We start from the raw sequence: 17167 nt of genomic DNA, 5'->3' as shown, positions 1-17167 counted from the left end.
GAAACCCACGACCAAAGTAGTCAAACATGCTTGCATTGTGTTACTTATGGATGGAATTATAGTGAAAATAAATTATTCACATTTTTGCTGTGGAGTGGACCCCCGTGGAACCCCCCCCCCCCCCCCAAGGAACCCTGGGGGAGCGCAGAGCCCACTTTGAGAGCCACTGACTTAGGTGGGGGAAGACACCAGAGACCCAGAGCGACACTGGATTTAGGCTTCTAAATTGACCGAGTACCACTTTGAGTGCGTCGAGGGCTGCTGTGCTGCTGACGGCTTTCCTCCTCTCTCGGTCCAGCTCCGACACCAGCCTCATCAGAGTCTCCCTGCTGGTCCTGCAGTCCACCTCAGAGGACCTCACACTCTCCTCCAACACAGCAACTCGCATCTTCAACCTGTCCCGCTCATGACACTGCTCCCCCTAATCAAATCATGTCAATAAGTGTTATATTAGGCTATGACTCAACACCGGCACAAGCCATTAATAAATCACAATAATCAGGAAAAAGCCTTATTTAATAGTAATGAATAAACCATTTACAAAAGCCACTTGGGCAATGCATGTTTCCCTAGTAGCAGGTAGTCTTTTACGCACATAAATTGCCAAAAATATGAGAGAAGCAATTCAGTTCCAGCCAAACAGTATAAGTTAGAAAAGTAAAACGTATAATGCTTTAGCCTACCTCATCAGGTTTTTCTCTAACTTCCATAACAACAGCTGGTCTAAGGTAGGCCTACTGTTAAGTGTAGTATGTGTAGCTATTTCCCTAAGTCTCCAGGCAACACAAAACATAAGCCTGGGTTTAACAGGGGGGGGGGGGGGGGGGCACTGTTCTAAATTCTAGAGAATGACATGGAGACCCAGTCAACAGAGAGGCAAAGTGACCGCCTACTTCCTGCTTCAGCACTGTACCAGAGATTTTCATCCGCCATTTATTTTCCCAAAGACATTTTGTAAAATGCTTATAAAAAGAGTTTTACTTGTTCAAACCAAACGGTTAAGCTATATTTAGAAACAGGAGAGACCACGTAACATTTCACTCGGACCAAAATTTTTAATTTTAAGAAAATATTTTTTCTATGTAGTTTTTTTTAAGTTTTGGTCTGAGTGAAATGGTCTCTCCCGATTCTAAATATAGCTGAACCGTTGACGAAGTAAAAAAAAAAAAAAAATCTGGCACAGTGCTGAAGCAGGAAGTGACGTTCCACTTTGGCTCTCTTTTAAAAACAGCTCTTTGGACAAAGTAGTGCGTTATATAAAATATGATTCAGTTGCCTAAACACGACTACCAGCTTTTTAAGTTCTACATCAGACAATTTTATACTTTTGAATTATGTGAACCAGTAGAGAAACTAATACAATAAATACAATAATCACCCTTTTTGTCTTTTATACAATGTTTTTTTTCTTGCATTATGTGAACAATAAAAATTAAATGGGGAAAAAGGGTCCATCTGGGGTCAATCAAAGGTCTCCTATATGGGCGTGGTCGCCCAGAACCCGCCGCGGCTCTGGCAAAACCACGCCCTGTGCCCCGCCTACGCAGGTCAGCAAGTGCCGGGATTGGCCAGGAGCGAGTCTTTTTGATCCCTTTTGACAGCTCGAGTCGCACATTCATTTCGGGGGGCTTTTGCCCTCCGACACCGAGTGTGCCGGGTGATGAGGAGCTGCTGCTCGGACCCTCTTGGCTTGGCTTGGTCTGTAAACACCGTCGGGGCCCGTTGTGACCTTTGTGGGACGTCCCGCGGCAGGCCGGCGTCTTCCCCCCGAGGGCACCCTGCGTCTCTTGGATCCGGCTCTAGGTCTCGCGGGCCGTGCAAACATATGTAAGGCGGCGCTGATCTTGTACGGATCGTCTTTGATACTTTGAAAGGCCTTTACTGCAGCCAGGAACGGGACCGTGAGAGACGTGTTGCTGTCGATCATGGCTAACAGCTCCTTGGACATTTCAGCAAATCCCGCTTTAGCAGCTTGACGTGATTCTGGAAAACAAGACCAATAGTAATTGAAGCAACAATTGTGAAATACCGTCTAGTTTATTAGTATCGTTATTAAAGTTAAAAGTTGGGAGTGCAGTGTTTCCCCTAGAGAAAAATTCAGGTCTGGAGGGATTTCGAAAACGTACCCCGACCGCAACGGTGGGGGCCCTCGCTGGCGACGCTAAAATTTTAACTAACCTGTTCACATCTATGTTGGCAATGGCATCCCAAGTATCATCATACTATTATGGGATGCACAGTTGTATTATGGGATGTGGGTTTTCCCCAGGCAACGACACACGTCGACACATTTTGGAACAGCGCTGCACGCTGGCACGATGCTCCTAAAAGCAAAATGCTTATTGTTTTGAATGATTTGGCATCTTCTATTACTGTCAACACCAGTATAGACCTTATTCGATTGACGTCACTCACGTACGGGCACGCCCACTGCCGCCATGTTGTTGACATAGCGCAGCCGCTTTAAGTGACAGCCTATGTAAGAGCAGAGTTTATAGGAAGCTAGCCGCCGTTAGCGTTACCTATATCGTTCCTGTTGTGTTCGGATGGAGACCTGCGTTAGGCATGGCTGTAGTAATGACAGCAATAAAGTCCCCGTGGTTTGTTTCTATCTCTACCGTCCTCAGACGTGAAGGGAGCGACACGTTAGCAGCACAGGAGAGATGTGTGGATAGTTAGTTGAGACAGGTGAAACTTTCTGACAGCTCCTCACAGCAAAGTCTGTTCACCTCGTTCTTTTGTTTATTTATTACAGGCATTAACGGCTGCCATCGGCAGCATACAAATAACAACTGTGGGGTTTTTATTGGTGTCATTAGCATCGCTATTTTGTAATGGAACAGAAACGACAATAAGGGCCTGTGTCCACCTAGCGTCTTTTTCCGACGTTAAATGCTGGGAGTGCGCTGGGAAACGCTGATCTCGGCGCACAATATAACAAGGAAGCAGTCTGAAACTAACGTTAGCTCAGCGCGGTAGTAGCTTGATAGCTGACAGCTAACATTAGCAAACAACACACATACAGTGATTTAGCTCAACACTCACCAGAAATATTAAGTGTCTAGCCAATCTGCTCCCACAATTGAGCCTTTCTGTCTCTGTTGCGATAGTTTTTTCATATGATTAGTTGCCAGAAAAGGAGCACCCAACACCAGCGTCTTTCTGAAAAGTTAAAATATTTTCAGCTGGAAGCGCTGGGAGTCGGGCGCACAAAAATGCCAGAGCGCTCTGAAAATAGACGCCGGACGCAGCGCACTTTGTCTAGACGTCCGTGTGCGCTCGCATACGCTCTCCCCCCATTGGAAACAACTGAAAATAGACGCCGGAGCTGATGAAAAGACGCTAGGTGGACACAGGCCCTAAGGCTGTTACTAGTTGTCAGCTGCAACGCTGTGTGCGCGCAGGACGGTATGGCAACAATATGGCGCCGTCCAGGGTTAGCGAATAAGGTCTATTGTTGTATTGTAATAATATGCCATAAAGGTTTATTGACATTTTTGGGACAGCAGAAAAAAAAAATATATATATTATTTTTTTCTGGACTGGCGCGGGCGCTGTTGGCCTGGCTGGCCCGCCAGGCCTGCAGAATGGTAGGGGAAACACTGGAGTGGTGTAAGCACGCGCACTGACTGAATACCTTCCGCTGATTCAGCCTGAACCACCTCTTCAGCTACCATCACCAGATCCGTCTCTTCTTGCCAGGTGTCATCGTCAGTGTCCAGGTCTGCAACTGCATCCGTCCCTGTGAATGTCTTATCGTAAAGTCTGTCCAAAGACAACACAAATTAGTGAGGCAATTGTATACTCAACTTTCAAAATGAACAAATCGGTTTTCATTTAGTAATGATAATCTTCTTCCTGTAAGAATAAAACATTGCTCAGGTTTTTTTCCCCCCAGGATTTTTTATCCCATTTTTATCCCCCGTTAAGTGCTATTTTTTATTTTTTTTATCCTGGTTGCTGCTCCACCCTCTGCCAATATGGGGAGAGCCGAAACTGGCTCCATGCTTCCTCCGAGACATGGGCAGTAGCCAGCCGCTTCTTTTCACCCGACAGGGGAAGCTTCACTGGTAGGCAGGGTATATGCAGCAATCCTGAAGTCAAATTCAATACTTTTTCAAGACTTTTTCAAGAACCTTCCAATAAATTTCAAGACCCCATCGCCACTTCGAGCTGTAACCGATTACATCAACGACACACCTTCAACTAACACAATTACTATATATAGTGATGATCGCTCACAGCTACACTGATTGCTCGTGTAGCCGGGGGGAGGGGCCGCGTAAACGCACTCTGTCAAGCGACCCGTAAACCCGAAACGTAAACTTTTATCAAAATCTTTGGACATGTTCACATCGAACACATTTAAAGGGTCTTGAATTTGAAATTTACTTGAGACTTTTCTGAAATTCAATACTTTTCAAGGGTCTTGATTTTCCCTAAATTGAATTCCCAACTTTCAAGACTTTTCAAGACCCCGCGGATACCCTGGGTAGGACATAGCACGTGGGATTATCACGCTATTCCAACGAGTTCCCCTCCCTCCAAACAGGCCCCCCGAACGACCAGAGGAGGCACCACATCAGCGACGAGGATATTGCATGTTTTGGTGTGGGGTTCCTATATGAAGGAAACCCCCCAGGAGGCACGGGGAGAACATGCAAACTCCACACAGAAAGGCCCTTTTTGACGACCCCACCCGGGCGGCGGGCACTCGAGGACATGCGGACGGGCACGCACACCTTCGGCGCTCACAGCGTCCCAGGTGAGAATCGAACCCAGGACCTTCTAGCTGTGAGGCGACAGCGCTTACCACTGCACCACCGTGCCCCCCTTTCTCACAGGTTCTGACAAGGCGAATGAAGCACAAGTATGAAACATTATTCTTTGCCAAGTACCCAATCCTGTTTCACGAATGGCAACAACTGACAAAAAGAGTACATTGTCATTTACACACAGGAGAGTATAATCAATGACTTTTATCGTGCATTCATTTGAAAATAAATACTGTAAGTATCAAAACGTCTTTACCTGTAGCAGTACTGGAGAGAAGGGCAGAGTGCTCTGTCTGCTGTGGCCAGCGCATGCTTCTCCCCATGCTCCGCCTGGAGCTCCTGCTTGAGCACAGCTAAGGCTGAACTTGGGGAGTGTCCTACTTCAAAAAGCTTGGTCAGTTTCTCCTTGGCCTTGTCGCCCACGTCGCGGTGCCTCAGTGCATCGGCCGCATAAATGTTGTGGTTGTGGTCACTGCAGATGGTCACTACTGTAGGAAAGGTGAGCCTGTGAGGGTCCTTGCTTCTGCGGAAAGATTTACAGAGAAAAATGCCGCATTCTTTAGGACAAACCATGGGTACATCAACAATGTATATCTGCTGTTTATCATGGTGCGCTGAGATTTATTACTGGCTGTAAACTAGGGCTGTCACTTTTTATTCGAAATTCAAATTTAACTTCGAATGTGGGGGAGGAGGGCATGTTCGAATGTATAATTGACCCGTTTGATTTTATTTATTTATTTTTTTTAATTACATTTCTCTTTTTTTTATTAACCAAAATTAACCAACTGCTGCTTGCTGGTAATGTTAATCCCATGTCAGAAAAAGTCTCCAGATTTGTCGCGTTAGTCTCTTCTGAGAAAGATTGTCTCCCGAGTCTGAAAAGTTGTCTCGAGTTGGATGCAGCAAAAAAATAATAATAATTAATTAATTAATTAACCAAAAAACTTTGAATATATTCGAACATTTTGCGGGCAATTAAAGACCTACTGTAAACCCCTTACACATCAATGCTTGCTGTATTCTTTAGTCAACTGGTCATCCCTCTCCATGCACAGAACCGTGCACTGGTATACTTTCATTTATAAATCCATCCTTGGTCTGTTTCCCACTTACTTATCCGTCTATCTACTCCGCAAACAGTCCAACTACAGCTTACGCATTCAAAACTTCATCACCTATTCCATCCCCTCAGTTCATACTGAGCGTGGAAAAAAGGCATTTTCTTACTCTGCCCCCTCCACCTGGAACACACTACAGCAGAGTCTGAAGCTGTCCAGTCTGATCCCCCTCCACCTGGAACACGCTACAGCAGAGTCTGAAGCTGTCCAGTCTGATCCCCCTCCACCTGGAACACGCTACAGCAGAGTCTGAAGCTGTCCAGTCTGATCCCCCTCCACCTGGAACACGCTACAGCAGAGTCTGAAGCTGTCCAGTCTGATCCCCCTCCACCTGGAACACGCTACAGCAGAGTCTGAAGCTGTCCAGTCTGATCCCCTCCACCTGGAACACGCTACAGCAGAGTCTGAAGCTGTCCAGTCTGATCCTCCTCCACCTGGAACACGCTACAACAGAGTCTGAAGCTGTCCAGTCTGATCCCCCTCCACCTGGAACACACTACAGCAGAGTCTGAAGCTGTCCAGTCTGATCCCCCTCCACCTGGAACACGCTACAGCAGAGTCTGAAGCTGTCCAGTCTGATCCCCCTCCACCTGGAACACGCTACAGCAGAGTCTGAAGCTGTCCAGTCTGATCCCCCTCCACCTGGAACACGCTACAGCAGAGTCTGAAGCTGTCCAGTCTGATCCCCCTCCACCTGGAACACGCTACAGCAGAGTCTGAAGCTGTCCAGTCTGATCCCCCTCCACCTGGAACATGCTACAGCAGAGTCTGAAGCTGTCCAGTCTGATCCCCCTCCACCTGGAACACACTACAGCAGAGTCTGAAGCTGTCCAGTCTGATCCCCCTCCACCTGGAACACACTACAGCAGAGTCTGAAGCTGTCCAGTCTGATCCCCCTCCACCTGGAACACGCTACAGCAGAGTCTGAAGCTGTCCAGTCTGATCCCCCTCCACCTGGAACACGCTACAGCAGAGTCTGAAGCTGTCCAGTCTGATCCCCCTCCACCTGGAACACGCTACAGCAGAGTCTGAAGCTGTCCAGTCTGATCCCCCTCCACCTGGAACACGCTACAGCAGAGTCTGAAGCTGTCCAGTCTGATCCCCCTCCACCTGGAACACGCTACAGCAGAGTCTGAAGCTGTCCAGTCTGATCCCCCTGGCTTGTTTTAAATTATTTGAGTAATTTGGAGAGAGCTTCCTTGATCTGCTCCTGCTCTTAAGGTTACATTTTGTCTCTACCCACCCCCCCCCCCCCCCCCTTCAGCACTTTATGTTTTATGTTGTTTTTAACTTATTATGGTTTGATGGTTGATTGTACTGTTGCTGTCTTTACATGTGTAACTGTTGTATGAGCTGCTGTATGAACAGGTCGCACTTGTAAATGAGACTTCGGTCTCAATGTGATTCTACCCGTTTAAATAAAGGCAAATAAAAAATAAAATAAATGTCATATTTAGAGCCTCGAGCCCAACTTATGCTTGGTGGGTCGACACTTTCAAGTGTCGACGAGCAGTGTCTGCTACCTGGTGAAATTTCTAGTGTCGCTGACTACGTCACATAGTGTCGCGCAAGCCTGATTGGCTATATAGACGGCACGCGCGCTTGACTTCCTCATTCTGCTTTTCGCTCGCTTGAAATGAATGAACGCGTGTCCCCGCTATTTTTATCAGCCTGTCCTTGACTTTTTCTTTGTGACTTCGTGAAAATCACAAAGAACACCGTGACCAATTTCCCAGAGAGAGAGGAGGCGAGTTTCGTTGTGTGGTTTTGTGTCGTTTATATGCGGCTGCAGCCAAGTATGTTACATCTTGCTTCCAACGTGGTTTCACTGTGCGTTCCCTCTCTTCTCTTGGCTGTCTGCACATATAAAAAACTCTCGTAACTCTCGTAACGGGACAAGCCCCGTCTTTTATTGTCACACGAACACCACAACACATGCATGCGGCCACAACACACTCATGCTGACGGTGGCCGGTGAAATATGTCCTCTGCATTTAACCCATCCAGGCATGTCCTTTCCTCCGGGGGGCAGGCCAGGAGCAGTGGTCGCTTTCTCGTACAGCGCCCGGGGACCAACTTCGGATGTTGTCGTCACTGGTCGGATGACGATGACGATCTGATCTTCTGCATGTTTTTAGTGGGGGGGGGTTATATACGGAGGAACCCCCTGGGGGAGCACGGGGAGAACATGCAAACTCCACACAGAGAGAAAGGTCCTTACGACGAGATACCCCACCTGGGCAGTAGGCACTGAGGATATGGGGGGGAACACAACCACAGCGCCCACAGTGTCCCAGGCGAGAATCGAACTCAGGACCTTCTGACTGTGAGGCGACAGCTCTACCACTGAGCCACCGTGCCCCCCATATAGCGTTCCGAGTGTCAGGTGACCGTTGAACCGAGGCGAACGTTCACTGAAGTATAAATGCAACACCATGAGCGACACTTTCTTTTTCGTCTGCGACCATGTGCTGAGCGACACTTTATAATAAGTCTAAATGAAGCCTTACTTGACTTACCTGCTCGCTGCGCCCTTACAGCGCACCTCAGTGGTGCTTTGGAGTGACACGGTCATCTGAGCAGGGCAGTCTGTGTTCTTGCTGCTGCGTAGTGCCTCTGCATCTTCTTTGCCGTAAATTCGTGTGTTATGCTGGCATCTGAAGTCCGCCTTAGAAGGACATTACAGGTGTTATTTTACATCAGCTTATTCACGAGTTTCCTGGTGAGACCGTGGGCGCTTCCATGACACCCTCCCCTCCCTGTTTCCAGCTGCCGGTTGCCTGTTTTCCACCCAGGACCGTTCATAGCGAAAAAGACTGAATATAATCATAATAATTGTTGTGACTTTGTACCTAACCTATGTCTTGTAATGGAGCCCCCCAGCGCAATAATTTCACACGTGCATAATTGTACAACGGAGTGACAATATCTTGAATCTTGAAAGAGAGAGAGACCGCTAAAGCTACGTTCAATGACCAAATAATAAGAGTTCTGGTTTGGACGTTTAGCCTTCAAAACAAAAGCGGCCGCTGTGCAACCACATACTATTTTTTTTAGCAATTTCGGCTAAAATAAGCCTGTACAGTACGAGCGAATTGACATTCACCTCGTTTTTGTAAAATATCGCCGCTATGCGAACCACACAACGTTACTATTTTTAGCCATTTCGGATCAAATAAGCCAAACGTTCCCACTCTTTGACAGTGGCGCGCACGTCCTGGCTAGTGAAAAAAATGTAAACAGGAAGTCGACAACCGCTGAGAATCATGGGAAACGTAAGGAATAAGGTGAATAAGGTGAATAGGCCTTATAATAGACCAGAGGTTCTCAAATGTTTTTCAGCCAAGGACCCCTTACAACATACATGGGCAACATACGGCCCGCGGGCCGTATGCGGCCCGCGGGCGCCCCCTGTGTGGCCCGCGATGGAATTGAAAAAAAATTTTTTTTTTTTTTTTACAATGCACCTGAACGCAACATGCAAGATACCCGCTGAATAAGTGTCCAAATGTTCATGTCATTCTGGACAATACTCGTCTGTTATAGCATTTCAGTCTGGAATATGGAATAGCCTATCTTTCAATAATATTTATGACTAAAAGGCTAAAAGTAATCTCATGTGTAAGAAATGTCTGTTCTACATTGAAGTAGAAATTGAAATAATTAACTTGTTGGTTTTGGATTTATTTAGCTTCAAGAGTGCATTTTTGTTCTTGTGTGACCCTCAACACAGGCTTTGAGAATCCCGGGCCACTTACTGATACTTATGCTTAAATTAACCAACTCATATTCTGGTTTATTTCAAGAAAAACATTTCGGCAAGTGGAAATTCTAATTTTCTGGTAACTTTAAAATCTAGCAGCCATATTGGCAGGTGGTGAAAAAAGTTAATTTCAAGCCCTGCAGGGAGAGCAGGTGGTGACATACAGTAGGAGTGAGTGAGAAAAGGATCAAATATTGGTGGTTAAGACTGCATCACAACTGTTAATTTAAAATGAGTTATTCCTCTAAACCTGGCTTCAAATGCCCCAAATTTTTCGCGCTGGCGCCGTTCAGCCCTCAGCAAAATCTGGTAGCGAGGAATTTTTTTTGTGGCCCTTTCTATCATCAAAGTTGCCCATCCATGGGTTACGGCATGACAATATTTGTTCGGCCCCCGGCAACAATCTGTGTTTCTCATGTGGCCCCCCATGAAAAATAGTTGCCCACCCCTGCCTTACAAGATAGAAAATATACCGGGGACCCCCTCATTCTGATTTGTGATTTTGAATTGTTTCCACGGTAACATGCTTGACTTTTATTTTGATAGGTTTGTTAATAGAATGTAATCCATGAACCATTTTAGATTTAAAGCATAAACTATTTTCGTTGAACTATGAAGATTTTGCAACAAAAAAATATATATATTATTACATTACATTTACATTACGTCATTTAGCAGACACTTTTGTTTTGTCCAAAGCGACTTACAATATCACAATTTGTCAACAGTACAGAAAACCACTATGCAACACAATCAATGACAGCCAAGATATTTTGATAGACTAGCACCATGTAGGAAGTAGTTTGAGAAGGAATAATTAACATGTAGCATTTTATTTTTTAATAATAAAAAAAAAAAAAATTACTTGAAAACTTTTCGCGGACCCCCTGGCAAAGTGCCACGGACCCCTGGGGGTCCGCGGACCCCCATTTGAGAACCACTGTAATAGACGACCTGCATTTACCCCACCAAAAATGCGAATCTTCCTCCACAATTATTAAAAAATATATATATACTAGATTAAACATCAACCTGTAAAAATAGGATTGCAGGATGTTCAATGCTAAAGTGTCTTACACTGTAAAGAACTTTCTTGCCGTTTACTCGACGTGTTCGCATCACCCTCCAGGTGACCGCGTGTGATTTCAGCCATGCCATCAACTCCTCCTTTGTTGACAAGGCCATCCGCAGAGTGGCCCTGAAGTTCACATGGTCGGCTGTCTCGCTAAGGCTGTCGTAACGGCACACGTGATAAGAGTAGCCGTCTGGCATGGAGGCCTGTGGAACACACAAGAGTCAAACAAGTGAATCAAATGAAGCCTGTGCAACGACGGGCGTAAAAACGTGTGTGCGCTGTATAGCGTAATGCAACTTAAAAGTCGAGCTGAACCCAAGAATGACTTTTCTTTTCTTTTAGTTCAAATACCCGGGTATGCAGTGCACCTATTTAATAATGTGTGCAAAACAAATCACAACCATCTAATTTCTTTAGTTTTTCACACTTTTTCACGTCAAAAGTTCGTTTTTCAAGATTTCATTGATAACAGTAATTTACAGTTTGCTGACGTCACCTAGTACTATCAAATTTCTACCCCATTTCAACCAATCATTTCACGACATGCAGCTGTCAATCAAATCTTCATTTCAGGATCATTTTCTCTTCCAAATGAAGGGGAAAACGGCACCTAGTGCCTGTCATCTGGCAGAGTTTCTAGCCCATAAACTAACTACTAACTTGAGCAATTATGCAAACTAAATCAAACGGTAATGTCTAAGAATGCAAAGAAATGTAATTGGCTCGTTAAAACACGCATTCCAGGAATATTATTTACATTTATAACGATAATGGCGCGCGCCTCCGAGCCTGACACCCTCCCTGGCTGTCAGGGGTCGTCTCTCGGAGATTCCAGGCGGGCGGGCAGCACCTATCGGATCGGATTGTCCGCTCGCTCCGCACAAAGCAGCTGACTCCCTGGTACTCTGTGGATCCCACTCGCGTAGCATGACAACAGGCTGAATCCCACTCGATTTGGGGGTGGAACACGCCAGGATTGGCCAATGCCAAAGCCAGTCCTCAGAATTGTCAAATCAAATCATCGACACGTATATGGTCCGCCTCTCAATTCGTTTTCAGTGTCCGACGCTCGCGCTGGTGCATTCCGTTCCGGTTCACTTCGACTTTAAGATATTCTAAATTACCTTTAAAATGTATTAATCTTGTGTACATAACATCAATAAATCAAACTATTTATAACTATGAGCCTTTTTCACTTCCCACCCAATTGACCCATTTTGTGTCTGAGATGCAAGCAAAACTAACAAGGGCCCTGGCACTGCACCGCCAAATCCATTGTTCTTGCACCTGTGTTACTTCCTGCCTTCTAGACACAAAATGGGTGAATTGGGTGGGAAGTGGGAACACATGGATCTATTATATTATGGGAAGTGAAAACAGCGAAGTTATTGTAACAGGAAATAGTTTGACTGAGGCAGAGATTAATGTATTTCTGACACCGTGTTGTGTTTCAGCATTTAGAACTGTTAAATAGGACGAATCAGCATGACGTCACTAGTTGCCACCCAGAAATGCGGAACCCCGCGGCAGTTAATAGTATGAGTTGTGTCAAACAAACTTTAATATCTCAAAAACTATACATCACATCGCTTATATTTTGACATTCTGAGTGAGAGCAGAATTAGCTCAAGAGTTTGATGTATAATAAATATAACATATAACATGTCGTGTTAAAGTTGTGTGAACTGTCGCAGTTTTTAAATTGTAAACAGAGTCAAGCGGCTAGAACAGACACTCACGCTCGGCTGATCCCTCGTATAAGATTGGTCTCTTTATTCGCCAGTTTAACGTGGGGAGAAAACACAGACAGCATCAGTCGATCACGGATACAACTAACAGGTGTCTAGTGCAAAAGCAATCAATCCCCGATCAGCTCGATTTGTCAGCTATGATTTGTTCCTTTTTTTCTTTCCCTCTTTGTCTCACACTGTCTATGTATTAACACAAAACAGTAAAAAAGAAAGAAAAAAAAAAAAAGAGGGATTAGAGCAGCATTTTGGTAAACAAACCGCGTCACTGGGTGGCAACGGAACCCTATGGAGCCCAAGTGGCGCGAGGCGCGAGTGTCTGCTCTAGCCCTTGACTGTTTACATTTTAAAAACTGCGACAGTTCACACAACTTTAACACGACATGTATATATTACACACATCAAACTCTTGAGCTAATTCTGCTCTCACTCAGAATGTCAAAATATAAGCGATGTCATGTATAGTTTTTGAGATATTAACGTTTGTTTGGCACAACTCATACTATTAACTGCCGCAGGGTTCCGCATTTCTGGGTGGCAAGTGACGTCACGCTGATTCGTCCTATATCATATCAATATGAAAACAATAGACTACTACGATATTTATTATATTGGCTACAATTCAAAGCAGACCTTCAAAACAGGAAACGCAGAGATATTACTGCCGGGTTTGATGCAGGCACGGGGCACCTTCTTCTCACGGGGCAACGGAGCATTTCTGAGGAGAAAACAGAACATCACATTGCCTCAAATATCAGATTTAAGACGAGATGAAAAAAGTTGCGCCACTAAGAACAATCTAAATGTGTTAGTTAGTTTGGCTAAGCAGTTTTGATGGAGCAAATATTCGTTAAAACATTGTTAATTTACCGTTTTTCTTGTTCATTTGAGAGCATGTTGACTTGGGTGGGAAGCATGCGCGTAGCCACGGGTGTGCCAGGGTGTGCAAATGCCACCCAGACAGGCCGCTGGCACACCTAAAAAAAATGGGGTAAAAAAGGTTTTTTGTTTTGTCTGCAAAACACATCAACGCTGTCATGCACTGTGTCCAACTTATCCTATGTGCGAATAGAAATCACGCTCCGCTGACCTATGTGCCCCGGAGCATCATGGGAATAGTTAAGCTGTCGTCCACGTAAAGTAAACAAATGCACGCACAGCTGTAGCAGCAGCAGCAGCCCAAATCAAGAAGACATGAAACAAAGCTCGCTTTTAAGCTTTTTCGGCAAAGGCAAGAAACGTCGCTTTGACAACGAGGAAGAAGATGACTCGTTGTCACCCTCCCCCTCAACAAGTGCGGATTGTAGTGCACCCGTTCCCGCACCTGTATTGGTGGTGTACAGTGGAGAAGAGACAGACGATTATGAAGAAGATGATGCAGCCGAAACAATGACGTTAACAGCGGGGAACGCAGCCAACAACACACTGGAGGTTTGTGCAGAGCCAGAGGACACTGAGAACGCTACAGATCTCTCTGCAGTAGACGAACCTTCATGCCAACCAAATTTGCGTTCTTTCCCGACTAGAACACTCATTCGAAAAAGTAGGTGAGACTTTTTTGAGATACTAAACAAAGTGGTTTTACATGTTGCCAAAAAATACAATTTAATTGACTGCTTCTACCTGCTAATGATGAGTGTGAAAAGGAGCAAACAACACACAAATATTCATCTAAATCTGGTTTGAAAAGACCCAAAAAGAAATTGGCGGCGGCTGCCCTGGCATACCCTGGCTTTCTGTGGCACACCCAATGAGCCAAGTCTGGCTACGCTACTGGTGGGAAGTGGGAACACATGGATCTATTATATTATGGGAAGTGAAAACAGCGAAGTTATTGTATCAGGAAATAGTTTGACTGAGGCCAGAGATTAATGCATTTCTGACACCGTGTTGTGTTTCAGTATTTAGAACTGTTAAATAGGACGAATCAGCGTGACGTCACTAGTTGCTAGGGATGGGCATTTTAAGCAATTTAAATAGTCGAGTACTCTCCTTCTATTATGAACGAGTGCTCGAGTACTCGCGCGGGGGGCACGGGCTGTGTGATTACTATGGTAATGACTGAGCAGCGGTAATCTGCTGTGTATCGGGCTGTTCACACATAACGTTTGCATTTTTGCATGGAAAAAGCGCTACCTGGAGCATTTTTGTCAGGAGAGGGACTGACTGTGATATTAGGTGACGCTAAGCTAACATCTAAAGCGTACCTTTAGACAGTATCTCCGATGGTTGGATTAGCGCTTTAGAGCAGACAAGTTGTGAAACAAGCGAAGGCATTTGATTTCCAATACATGTCCATTGTTGCTGAATAGTGATCACCATGATGTGATTGTCTCCCAAAAAGTGATTCTTTCTCCACATTTCTTGTGACTAACGTTATGGGAAACGACAGTGTAGTCAGTAAACTAGTGCAACGTTTTGAATGAGTTTTATCGGGCGTGCGCTATGAAGAAGCGTGCTTCTCATTCGGGAGAATATCTCCAGCCACCATTTTCGGGAAGAGCTGGAAAACTTCCGGTTAAAACTTTCAAAATAATGTTACTTAAACAAAAGTAAATAGCTTATTGATGCACGTTGGAGGAGAAAAGGTATTTCAATGAATGAAGCAGCATCCTTGTATCAAAATACGTTGTGATGTTATATGGCGTGAAACTGTGGCTGTAACGCATTACTCAAAATAAATAAGGTTACAATAAGCATTTTATTTTGAAAGCAACAAAGCGGGTGACGTACTAGACCAATTATACGCCTACGTCACAATGACAACAAAGCAAGCTGCGCGCGCAACGTGTAGGCAGAAAGTCGTCAGCCCAGCATAGACAGACAGCGAAAACTCTGTCAAAGCCCCGCTGTCAGCCCATCTGCAACACACAGTTATATATTTTAGTTTTAAAATGCAGTTCTCGGCTTACTACCACAGCTTATCGCCTGGTGATAAGCAATGTTATGCATCGAAATTAACGTTGTTTAATGGGACATGTCTTACAGACCCATACGCACTGGCGCTGTCAATTGGCCAAGCCTAAGGTGGCCGGCAATACATATCGTGCATTCCTTTATAACTGGGGATAGCGTAGATAATTATTCTGTAACTTGCAAAGATATATTGTTATGTTGATAATGCACACAATTCAATGACATTATGTAACGTTACTTGTCGTTAACTAACCGAGCGATGTGGCTGAGCAGCCTACAGCTACAGGCAGCTTACCTGATTATGGAAGAGCACTACAAAGTCGGGGGCATTTTTAATGATGTCCTCGTTCCAATCAGTTCAACTTAATAATGACATTATTTAACGTTACTTGGTCGTTAACTAACCTAGCGATGTGGCTGAGCAGCCTACAGTTTCAGTTCAGGCAGCTTACCTGATTATGAAGAGCACTGCAAAGGTCGGAGCATTTTTAACGATTTCCTCTTTCGGCTTGCAACCAAAGACACCTACGGTAGTACGGTTAGCCTCGCACACACGCAATAGAACACGACAACACAACACTGAACAGTCTGTTACACTATCAACAAAGCAAGGAGTAAAGTTTTACCGAATCCCGTCAACTCATACTGCTTTTAATGCTAACCGTAGGTGTCTTTGGTTGCAAGCCCAAAGAGGAAATCGTTAAAAATGCCCGACTTTGCAGTGCTCTTCATAATCAGGTAAGCTGCCTGAACTGAAACTGTAGGCTGCTCAGCCACATCGCTAGGTTAGTTAACGACCAAGTAACGTTAAATAATGTCATTATTAAGTTGAACTGATTGGAACGAGGACATCATTAAAAATGCCCGACTTTGTAGTGCTCTTCATAATCAGGTAAGCTGCCTGTAGCTGTAGGCTGCTCAGCCACATCGCTCGGTTAGTTAACGACCAAGTAACGTTACATAATGTCATTGAGTTGTGTGCATTATCAACATAACAATATATCTTTGCAAGTTACAGAATAATTATCTACGCTATCCCCAGTTATAAAGGAATGCACGATATGTATTACAGGTGTTCTGTCGATTTCTACTACCCGTCGAGAACTGTTACTTTGTGATTCTGGCGTGTGCGCAAAGTGACGGGAGCATTATTTGATAGGATGTTACTGGACTATCAAATTATGCTACCCCTGAAATATTGATTTAAAATTGATAAAATGGGATTTTGAGTATTTGATCCATCAAAATACACTACCCATGACATAAAAAGTAGCATTTTTTGATAGGGTAGCGCGAATCGATAGACAGACCCTATCGGTCTGTAAGACATGTCCCATTAAACAACGTTAATTTCGATGCATAACATTGCTTATCACCAGGCGATAAGCTGTGGTAGTAAGCCGAGAACTGCATTTTAAAACTAAAATATAACTGTGTGTTGCAGATGGGCATAGAGCAGTCCTGACAGCGGGGCTTTGACAGAGTTTTCGCTGTCTGTCTATGCTGGGCTGACGACTTTCTGCCTACACGTTGCGCGCGCAGCTCAATGTTGACAAGCTGTATAAGGGGTCTCTTGGTACATTCTGGCTGACTTGACGCCTGATAGAGTTTAGTCACAAGAAACCCAGGCGTGTTCGCTGAATGGGAGGGAAACACAGCGAGACCGGCCGTGCAGTTGCTGCTGGTTGCTGCCAGATCCACATGACGATGCGTGCGTAGATCTTCTACCATTTTTAAAGGGGTGGGGAGTGGGGCGAGTACCCGAACAG

At 44.9% G+C, this 17167-nt stretch overlaps 2 protein-coding genes across 3 annotated transcripts in view; both read right to left on the bottom strand.

Annotated features, from left to right (window-relative positions):
* ccdc170 (coiled-coil domain containing 170) overlaps positions 1–710 on the bottom strand; it is a gene marked incomplete at its 5' end in the record, with an annotated part of 15220 nt that extends 14510 nt beyond the window's left edge. The window contains 2 exons of the mRNA XM_083634304.1: positions 239–421; positions 684–710. Coding sequence (XP_083490430.1) covers positions 239–421; positions 684–710 — 210 coding nt within the window. The remainder of the gene's footprint in view (positions 1–238; positions 422–683) is intronic.
* The window catches only part of LOC310773952 (uncharacterized protein), an 18251-nt gene continuing 1582 nt past the window's right edge, over positions 499–17167 (bottom strand). Inside the window, exons 3-9 of one of the 2 annotated variants that reach the window (XM_083633989.1) lie at positions 13353–13459; positions 13116–13200; positions 10737–10937; positions 8416–8564; positions 5032–5298; positions 3638–3765; positions 499–1983 (exon numbers count right to left, since the gene is read on the bottom strand). In XM_083633989.1, the coding sequence (XP_083490115.1) occupies positions 1616–1983; positions 3638–3765; positions 5032–5298; positions 8416–8564; positions 10737–10937; positions 13116–13200; positions 13353–13459 (1305 nt within the window). In that variant the 3' untranslated portion in view covers positions 499–1615. The remainder of the gene's footprint in view (positions 1984–3637; positions 3766–5031; positions 5299–8415; positions 8565–10736; positions 10938–13115; positions 13201–13352; positions 13460–17167) is intronic. The other variant, XM_083633990.1, reaches the window with a different exon arrangement.

Source organism: Poromitra crassiceps, assembly GCF_964638095.1.
Source record: "Poromitra crassiceps genome assembly, chromosome: 3".
Classification (NCBI taxonomy): domain Eukaryota; kingdom Metazoa; phylum Chordata; class Actinopteri; order Beryciformes; family Melamphaidae; genus Poromitra; species Poromitra crassiceps.
The sequence above is the reverse complement of the archived record's forward strand: the minus strand, read 5'-3'. Positions and strand labels throughout refer to the sequence as shown.